The sequence below is a fragment of the Fusarium redolens genome (genome assembly GCF_020744475.1).
Source record: "Fusarium redolens strain MPI-CAGE-AT-0023 chromosome Unknown BKA55scaffold_6, whole genome shotgun sequence".
Taxonomy (NCBI): Eukaryota; Fungi; Ascomycota; class Sordariomycetes; order Hypocreales; family Nectriaceae; genus Fusarium; species Fusarium redolens.
Genome location: NW_025763669.1, coordinates 2,674,197 through 2,684,324, shown reverse-complemented (window position 1 = coordinate 2,684,324; position 10,128 = coordinate 2,674,197). Strand labels below are relative to the sequence as shown.

The 10,128-nt window shown below is 37.2% G+C and overlaps 3 protein-coding genes across 3 annotated transcripts; all 3 read right to left on the bottom strand.

Moving 5' to 3' along the window:
• Positions 1-3,264: 3,264 nt before the first annotated feature.
• Positions 3,265-4,631, bottom strand: BKA55DRAFT_565644 (uncharacterized protein). Its single transcript, XM_046192542.1, has 3 exons — positions 4,552-4,631; positions 3,987-4,497; positions 3,265-3,936 (listed from the first exon to the last, which is right to left on the bottom strand). Exons 1-3 carry the CDS (start codon positions 4,576-4,578, stop codon positions 3,344-3,346), a joined length of 1,131 nt encoding a protein of 376 aa, XP_046051524.1. The 5' UTR covers positions 4,579-4,631; the 3' UTR covers positions 3,265-3,343.
• A 303-nt stretch (positions 4,632-4,934) lies between these two features.
• Positions 4,935-9,479, bottom strand: BKA55DRAFT_538320 (uncharacterized protein; the record flags this gene model as incomplete). Its single annotated transcript, XM_046190023.1, has 4 exons — positions 4,935-8,933; positions 8,991-9,140; positions 9,199-9,310; positions 9,388-9,479. The coding sequence occupies 4 exons, from the start codon at positions 9,477-9,479 to the stop codon at positions 4,935-4,937; spliced, it is 4,353 nt and encodes a 1,450-aa protein (XP_046051523.1).
• On the bottom strand, positions 9,261-10,062 carry BKA55DRAFT_338428 (uncharacterized protein). The gene is made up of 3 exons (XM_046185745.1): positions 9,937-10,062; positions 9,388-9,883; positions 9,261-9,310 (listed from the first exon to the last, which is right to left on the bottom strand). The coding sequence occupies exon 2, from the start codon at positions 9,818-9,820 to the stop codon at positions 9,482-9,484; it is 339 nt and encodes a 112-aa protein (XP_046051522.1). The 5' UTR covers positions 9,821-9,883; positions 9,937-10,062; the 3' UTR covers positions 9,261-9,310; positions 9,388-9,481.
• Positions 10,063-10,128: the final 66 nt, after the last annotated feature.

Below are 10,128 nucleotides of genomic sequence, written 5' to 3'. Positions count from 1 at the left end.
ATAGAAATTAATATTAAATAAGGTTTATTTACCTTAATAATATAATTACTACCTTAATTAAGTAATATATATATTAATTATAAGTTTACCTCTTAATAGCTAAATTAATTTTCTTTTTTTAACTTATTTAAAAGACTATTCCTTAAATAACCTTTATAATATATTATACCTAATTTATTTATTATATTTAAGTATATTACCTAACTTATCCTAGTTTAAACTACTGCTTTTTTACTAATTTTACTTTATCTATTTTTATATATAAGGTTAATTAATTATATACTTTATTATATATATTTAATTAATTAAGTTATAACTTTAAGTTAATTTAACTTTTATTAATAAACTTATATAAAATAAACTTAATATAATTCCTTTAATTTTAACTTTAATAAAATTTCTAAACCCTGTCTTTACCTTATATTTATTTAACTCTTTATTAATTTAAAAGCAGCTCTTTAATAATATTAGCTACCTTTATAAATATATTAAGAAGGTACTTTTTATAAATAGCTAAGTTACTTATAAAGGCAGTAAGGAAAGCTACCTTATTTAATTAAAAAAGATAATCTTTTCTTAAGGCTATTTTTAAATCTTTATAACTTAATAGCTTATTATGAACTTAATTTAAATTAATTAAATTAATATAATATATTTTTTTATATAATTAATTAATTAAATTAAGCTATAATTAAAAATAATTACTTTAATAAGGTTAAATTTACCCCTTAATAAGAAGTTTTTTATAATAATAATAACTATTATATATATTATATAAAGTTCTTTTTTATTAACTGCCTTTAGGGCAGGCCTAATAGCTAGATTAAAATTATAATTAGTTATATAATAAGTATAATTATATAGCTATAGGCTATTTTATAGTATTAAGGCAGTATAGCTATAATACTATTAATAAAAAGGGTTAAAAGGGAAAGTTAGGTTAGATAATATACTTAAATATAATAGATAAATTAGATATAATATTCCTTTAAATAGGTTAAAGGAAGAAGGTTAATCTAGCTGCTAAGATATAACTAGTATTTATATTACTTAGTTAAAGTAGTAATTATATTGTTAAGGCAGATAAATATTATTTAATTCTAACTTTTATAATAATAGCCTATTATAAGGGTCTTATTATTTAAACTATTAATAAAAAAGCTAAAAAGCTTAATAGCCTTATATAAGGCTAAAAATAAAGAAAAAAAAGAAGAAAAAATTACTTAACTTAATTTTCCTTATTAATTATATTTATTAATATTAATTATAATTATTATTATAATACTTATTTATAATAGCTTATAGCCCAATTAGGGCTATTATATAATAAATTATAATCTTATTAATATAATTAAATTAGCCTTAAAGTAAGCTATAAGAAAAGATTATTATATATTATAAAGACCTGTAGCTAGTATTTATACTCCTTAGTTAAGGCAGCAATTGCGTTATTAAGGCAGATAAACCTTATTTAATATTAACTTTTATTACAATGGCCTGCTATAGAGGTCTCTTTATTTATATTACTAATAAAAAAGCTAAAAGTCTAGATAGCCTTTTATAAGGTTAAAAGTAAGGGGTAAAAAATATATATATTATATATAATAATTATAACTATTAAAAAGATCTTTTTTTTAAAAAGAAAATTTAATTTAATTAAAATAATTATCTTTAATTATAACTTAATTAATTTAACTAATTATATAAATTTAAAGTACTTAAGAAATATAATATTTCTAGCTTAAATTAATTAAAAGATATTTAAATTAATAAATTTAAAAAAAGCCTTTAGGTATAACTAGCCTTTAATAGTAAAAGATATAGCTTTCCTTATTACCTTTATAAGTAACTTAGCCTAGTATAAAGAGTAGCTTATTAAAATAATTATAAAAGCAAAATAAGTATTTTATATTCTCTTTAATATATATAAATAAAAGGTTTTAAGATAAATATAAAGTAAAGGTAGGGTTTTTATATTAAAAGAATTATATTAAGTTTTATATAAGTTAATTAATAAAAGTTAAATTAACCTTAATTAATTAATTTTATATAATATAATATATAATTAATTAACCTTATATATAAAAATAAATAAAGTAAAATAAATAAAAAAGCAGTTATTTAAATAATATTTATATAAGTATTTTAAATAATAAAATAAAATTTAATTATATATTAAAACTTTACCCTAGTTTAGACTATTACTTTTTTATTAATTTTATTTTATTTATTTTTATATATAAGGTTAATTAGTTATATACCTTATTATATATATTTAATTAATTAAGTTATAACTTTAAGTTAATTTATCCTTTATTAACTTACTTAATTAAAGTAAACTTAATATAATTCTTTTAATTTTAATTTTAATAGAATTTCTAAACCCTACTTTTACCTTATATTTATCTTAAAACTTTATATATAAACTCCTTTTATTAATTTAAAAGTAGCTTTTTAATAATATTAATTACTTTTATAAATATATTAAGAAATTACTTTTTATATATAATTAAGTTATTTATAAAAGTAATAAAAGAATTTATTTTATTTAATTAAAAATAATAACTTTCTTTTAAAGCTATTTTTAAAACTTTAAGATTTAATAGCTTATTATTAATTTAATTTAATTTAATTAAATTAATATAAATTTTCTTTTTATATAATTAATTAATTAAATTAAACTATAATTAAAATAGCTATTTTAATAAGGTTAAATTTTCCTTTTTATAAGAATTATTTTATAATAATATTAATTATTATAAATATTATATAAGTTCTTTTTTATTAATTACCTTTAAGATAGGCCTAATAGCTAGATTAAGATTATAATTAATTATATAATAAGTATTAAGGTAATATAATTATTACATTATTAATAAGAAAGGTTAAAAAGGAAAGTTTAATTAAATAATATACTTTAAAAGTATAATAAATAAATTAAATATAATATTCCTTTAAATAAGTTAAAGAAAAAAGGTTAATTTAATTATTAAGATATAATTAATATTAATAATATTTAATTAAAGTAATAATTATATTATTAAAATAAATAAATCTTATTTAATTTTAACTTTTATAATAATAATTTATTATAAGGATTTTATTATTTAAATTATTAATAAAAAAGCTAAAAAGCTTAATAGCCTTATATAAGGCTAAAAGTAAAAAAGGGAAAAAAAACCTTTTAATTTTATTTTTTATATTATTAAATTAATATTTAATTATTAAAATATATTAAAAATAAATATTATTTTATATATAATTATAATATTTTATTTTTATAATAATTAAAAATAAATTAAATTAAAAATTTTAATTATTATAAAATACTAATTTTTTATTATTATTTATCTTTAAAAAACTTAGTTATTTTCCTTAAACCTTCCTCTTTAGGCTTCTTTTTATTCTGCCTTTTATTTTGCATTGCGCTAAGTTGACCCTGCTTTTGCCGCTTCTGATTGCTTTGGGGAATAAGACTCTCTTTGGCTTTACGTTTTACAGCTGTCGATTCTTTAATAACCAGTGGCCTATTTTTTTGAACAGTCTCACTTTGCATCGCGTGTTCCTCCTTCAAACCTTGAGTTCCTTCATCTACCGCTAGCTGTAATGACTCCTGATTCCCTTGTCGTTCATTGTTGAAGAAGTTCTTTATGTTTGACTTGTTCGCTTTGCTGTCTAATGGAACAATAAAGGTGGGTGAGTTGTTGCCAACTTTGCCGACATCTTGAGAAACCCGATAAATATCCAGGTCTCCTTCGAACGGCTTCAGAAGTCCTTGCAGCTCGTCGGACCACTGGTTTCGAGATGGGTCAAGCCATGTCGCAATACTCGATGAGTTGGGATTAAGTATTACGGGCATGCGATCGTGAAGAAACTTGAGCTCCGAGTTGGTGCTGGTGGTGATGATTGTGTACGAGTATAGTGTTTCTCCTGACCCTGTCGAATGTCAGTCCTGCTTTAGCGACATCTTGCAAGGTATTCATTACCTTCAAACTGCACGCGGTCCCAAAGGCCGGCAAAGCACATCAAATGTCCGTCCTTCCGTTTCACATAGTAAGGTAACCTCTCCTTTCCGTTTTTTAGCCACTCATAAAATCCTTGAGCAATCACGATACATCTTTTGCGCGTCTTCATGCTGGCCCACATCCCTCCAGGTGAGCTGAGTGAGTCATCACGACAGTTGATGGTCTTCAACATGGAACCGTAGTCAGGGTTCCTTTTTGTCCACGAAGGGACGAGGCCCCATTTCATTGACTGTAATTTGTAACTGATAGAGTTCTTTGGGTGCTCAGGATCCTGAGTGACGTCGTTCTGGTCCCCACGTCGTTGATCTTCCTGTGTACCGTTTTGACCTGGTATGCTGGCGCGATAAACGACGCCGTTATATCCCGGGGCAAAGTTATAGCTGCTTCGAGGGGCGCCATCTCCGGCATCTTCTGATGCATTATCAATCTCTAGTCCATCTTCCTCGAGCATCTGACGGATCTGCGACGGCCGCTGTAAGTCGTATTTAGCAAACCACCAATAAGATATATATCACCGCATACTCACCAGGGCCAGTGCATATCTTCCACACATGTTGTACGTTTTCTTTTTAGAGTGGCGTTGTTGTTGATATGTGCCACACTCTCATGTGGCATTCACGGTGCCATGTATTATTGAGATCACGTGGATCAAAGTATGACGAAATGTTATTTGTTTGGACCTGCTGCATCAGTGGCCGCATTTAGGCCAGGAAACATCTATGACCTCAAAAAAGTATTAGAGAGATTACCACTGATTCCCGAATGTTTATTCATATCATAAATGACATTCATAATATAATAATACCCTCTACCCAAGCACTAAAATCACAATTCTTATGGTATCGCTATATCGGCGTGCATCCGTCACACCACGCATCGTAATCCAGTACAATAGACATAGTCTTGTTCTCAGACCTTTCGGCGAGCCTTGCGCTTAAGTGCTGTCTCTTCCGCCCACGCATCCTCGAAGAGCGTTGGTTTCTGCTTGATATCTCCCTCCCGGATACCCAAGCGGCGAACAACTTGGAAAGCACCAGTACCGACCGACATTGTTTGTCCCATGATGATGCACTCACTGACACCCTCAATTTGATCGGTCTTCATGCCAGCTGCAGCTTCAAAGAGATGATCCGGGGTCTTCTCAAATGAAGCCAACTGCAGAACGCTATCGCGCATCTTGGACAACCCGAAACGAGTAATACCGAGCACTTCACCTTTGTAGGTCATAACGTCGGCAAGAAGTTGCATGTGTCGCGGATCAATGCCCATATCGCCCATCACCTCACCAATCTCGTCAGCAATAGTAGTTCTAGCTGCTTCAATACCAAGTACATCCCGACACTCCATGACATTGTTGGTACGGGCTTTTGTGCCAATAACACCCTCGGTAGTCATACATTCTCGGAGACCGTAGCCTTCAACAAGCACAGTATGAGTGCTTTGTTCCGATGTTTGAATGATCGCACGCGTGGCTTCAGGGTAGCCGGATATGGGCACATTGGGGAGCGACCGGCGTAAGAAGTTGGCTCTCAATAGCATGTCTCCAGTCTCAGCGGCAGCGGCTTTGCTGCGAGCCGTAGTCCTCTTTGTCGCCGGATCGGTGGCATCTCGCACGCGAACAATAATCCGCTCTCCATCGATCGATAGATCATCTCTTTGCACCTTGAGTTTGCGCTGCTTGCAAATAGCCTCAGCAATATCATAAGGGCCAATGCCAAGGTGCATATCTGAAAGAGCGGCGGAGTCGATCTGCAGCACAACGTTGCCTTCTGTCGTGCGCCATTCATCTTCAACGAACCGAAGGACATCCGAGATATAGGTTTTCTCAATTCGTCCCTTCACAACCCGAGCTGCTTCGATTTGCTCGTTGTTCTCGAGAGGACATGTGATGACAGGTGTGCTGATGGCCTTTGATGCGTTGATGATTTCCTTGATTCGGGGAACACCTTGCGTGATACTCATACCGGCGACACCGGCAAAATGGAAAGTTTTGAGTGTCATTTGGGTACCTGGCTCACCAATTGAATGTGCTCCGACAGCTCCGACGGCGTGTCCAGGTTCAACATGCGCCTTCTTGTACTTCTCCAGGCACATCTTGATGAAGAGTCGAAGAGTCGACAGCGTCACCTTGGCAGTTCGATCTGCGTGGTCTTGTGCAGTTGACCTCACCATGGCACCACCATTGAATCCAGCCAGCTTTCGTACAGTCTCCAATTTTGATGCCAGCCCTTCGACATGCCGTTCAATAGCCTTGAGGAATCCTCGGGCACCCTCGTGCTCATCAATACCATAATCACTCGTATCCCCGTAATCCAAAATCTCATTATGCAGTAAACCGCGCCTGACATAACGCCGCCGTTCAGTTTCCAGCACTCTATCGCAAAAGGATCGAATCTCCTCTGGCGTCATAGAGGTCTCGCTGTTATCCACTGTCAAACTCTCGGCATGAGTCCATGTCCGTTGGAAATGAACTGGCTCTGCCGAGCCTTCCATGTCCACAGGATCGAGCTTGTCTGCACCAAACTGGAACTGAACAATGCCGCCTCCAGACGTCCGTACAGTATCGTCGTATTGAGTAGACAAATCTTCGAGCGATTTCATGAGTCGTCGAGACATGTAACCAGTCTCGGCGGTCTTGACGGCCGTATCGACTAAACCCTCACGGCCTGACATGGCGTGGAAGATGAATTCGGTAGGGAACAAGCCCGTGTAAAAGCTGTTCTTGACGAATCCTTTCGATGGGGGCTGTCGAGCGTTCTTGTGGAAATGTGGAAGCGTTCGATCCTGGAATCCATCCGCAACACGTGAGCCACCGATAATCTGCTGCCCAACAAGAGCAACCATCTGCGCCACATTGATATCTGAACCCTTCGACCCGGACTTGGCCATGATAAGGGGGGCGTTGTTACGGCTTAATGTGTCGACACAGTAAGAACCTGCCTGTTGTCGAACTTTGCTGAGAATGCCGGACATGGAGTTTTCGAGTGTCTGCTCCTGATTACAGCCAGCAGCTTTCTCAAGTTTTCCTGCCTTGAATGTTTCAATCAGATCATCGCACTGCTTATAGGCGACAGCAACAAGTTTCTCCTTCTCTTTGTTTAGTGATTCTGTCGGGAAAACATCTCCTACACCAATCGAGAATCCTCGATTTGTCAGTTGCCGCGCGCATAGTTTAGCCAGCCTGTTCATGGCAATGACAGCTTCGTCTGGGCCAAAGTCACGGAGGATCACATAAAAAATTGAATCTTTCTTGCCTGTTCCGACAGTAGACTTGTCCATACGGCCACACATTACTTCCGAGTTGCGGACAACAAGCCAGCCGTCATTGGGGTCCATATCGGGGCATTGGCCAGGTCGCGCTTTGTAAGCTCTGCATTTTGCGTCAAGATTGACCTTGACGGGCGAGTCCTTGTTGGGTCGCATCAGCATACTGAAGAGTTGTTTGCCAGTCCAGAGTGATTGAGGTGCAATAATGGCTGGAGGTGGCATGTCCAGGTGTGTCTTCCCATCCATCATGTGCATGCAAAGGTAGGTAAAGGTTTTGCGGTCAAAAAACCGATCTTTGCTGCTCAGCAGGAAAGCTGCTGTGATGAAATCTTGCGTGGCAGCGATGACAGGTTCGCCATTCTTTGGTGTGGCCAGGTTGTGCTTGATGCCCATCAGATTGATGGCCTCGGCACGAGCCTCTTCCGTCTGTGGCACATGAAGGTTCATCTCATCGCCGTCGAAGTCGGCATTGTAGGGTCCACAAACACATTCATTCAACCTAAAGGTTCTCCAGGGACGAACTTTGGCGAGATGGCTCATGATACTAAGCTTATGCAGGGAAGGCTGGCGATTAAAGAGAACAATATCGTTATCCTCAAGATGCCGCTCAACGATATCACCAAACTTGAGGTCTCGAGCTATGTACTCTCTGTTACCAAATTTGAGAGATTGTAGATAGCCACCTTCATCCGACTTGATGACACGCTGAGCTCCTGGCCAAACGTCTGGTCCATTTTTGACACATTGGCGAAGCTTCTCGAGGTTATGTCGCTGAACCCTTTCTGGGTAAGTCAGGTTCTTCGCAACCAGTTGTGGCACAGCGACTTGATCAATACCAAGGTTAGGGTCGGGGGAGATGACAGTTCTTCCTGAAAAATCAACACGCTTTCCGGAAAGGTTGCCACGGAAGCGACCCTGTTTGCCTTTCAGACGCTGGCAGAAACCTCTTGTGGCTTTACCAAACCCGGGCTGTTGGAGGCCAGGAACGTCGCTGTTGACATACATGGCGATCTGAGTTTGTAGATACTCCCACTGTTCCATGATGGTTTGGACTGGAGAGCCTTTCTGCAGAGCAGACCGAATCATGCCACTGACCCACACGATGTCAGCTAGTTTGGTAGTAATGTCGTCCTCATTGCTCGCATTGTCTTGAGCGACGGATGGTCTGATACAGACAGGAGGGGCTGGTAGGAATTGCCAGATAAACATCTCTGGTCGTCCCTCTGCAGGATCCAGACCTAGAAGCTCGCAGTCGGTGGGACTGATCATCTTGAAGAGATTTAGAACTCTGAGGGGGTTGAGATCTTCCATGGCCTTCCTAAGGTGCTTGTCCAGCTCTGGGTTCTCGCGTTTTGCCTCGTTGAAGGAGTTGTCAAATTTGATCTTGCTCTCTGGGGGCACCTTTTTCGCAGCAGTTGACTTGTTGTAAGCAACAAACTTGTCGTGAGCAAGTTTGAGAACACCGATCTTTCGAATTTGGCCATTCAAGGAGCCACAGTAAGGGCATGTCTTGATCTTCCGGCACTGCTCATTGATCTTTTTGCATATCTGGGTTCGTCGCAAGTTATCCAAAAACGGTCGTCTCAGTTCCTTGAGAAACTGTTGTCGTTCGGGTTCTTCGAGCAATACTCGGCCGCAGTCCTAGAAAATCATTAGCCCTCTGCAAAACAATCATGCATGCTAAAATGGTTGGTTTACCTTGCAAATCTCCTGGAGAATTGACATAATGAAGCGAAGATAGCCTACATGGAAGGCGGGTAAAGGAAGACGGACATGGCCAAAATGACCATTGCAATCTTTGAGAGATTCCTGACAAGTCGAACATCTTCCTTGTTTACTCGATGTGCCCTGAAATAGAATAAGTTTTGAACTGTAATATTGTCAAGTCGTTAACCGCATCACGTACCAGTCGAGAGTCCAGAGGGCCGTGGCGATATGGAGCGCGATTGTTCTCAATGTCATATAGCAAACGGTCGGAAACCTCAAGAACGGCTTGGTTGGCGATATCTTGATTGGATCTAACGAAGGGTGTAAAGTCAGCTTGGAGGTCCAAGGTAAAAGTGGTGACCATGCCATCACACGAAGTCAAACTCACTGGATACCAAACTTGATGCCCTTGAACCGCTTTGGCAGCTTATCCACAAGCTGCTGCTTGACGGGACTATCAACGGATGCAGCGATCGCCATTATTAGGAGGAGCAGTGTTTATTCCTGGTTGTCGTGAGGGCGAAGGTTGGATCGTTGCGAAAAGCTGCGAGCTTGCTCAGGCGCTGGAAGCGTCGGCAGGAATGGGGTGCCGATCGCAGGTCTGAGGGGTACGCAATACGCAGTGATCGTGGGTTTGGATCACGACAAGCTTGGGCTAAAAGCTTCTTGCAGTGTTGCGCGTTCGTATTCGATGTACATGACCAAAGAGGTTGAAGGTTGCAGCGCAGAACGCAATGTCGAAAGTCGAGAGGCGTGGGTTCCGTCGCAAAATTTACATCGCCTGCGAAGAGGGACCCGTTCTTAGTGTCGTACCCCACCATACTGTCGACACGCGGGGTGCCAACCACTCAAGCATCTATCTAGGTACCTCAGGTTAGAAGGGCCTGTTAGAGGTAAGAGTCATAGAATGAATCATTCGGTGGAGGATACTTCGTACATGTCAAATGAATTGGCGCGAGGACTTATCGTCCAGTGACCAAAACTTTATCATCTTCAGGCGGATAGGGTGAGTATCGATAGCTCAGTGTTTTATGGTTCCCGTCTTTTTGCTTTTATCTTTAGCGCACTGCTTGTCTTGTATAACCACCTCTAGTTAATTATATGAATCTACTAAGGACCCTATCGGAAC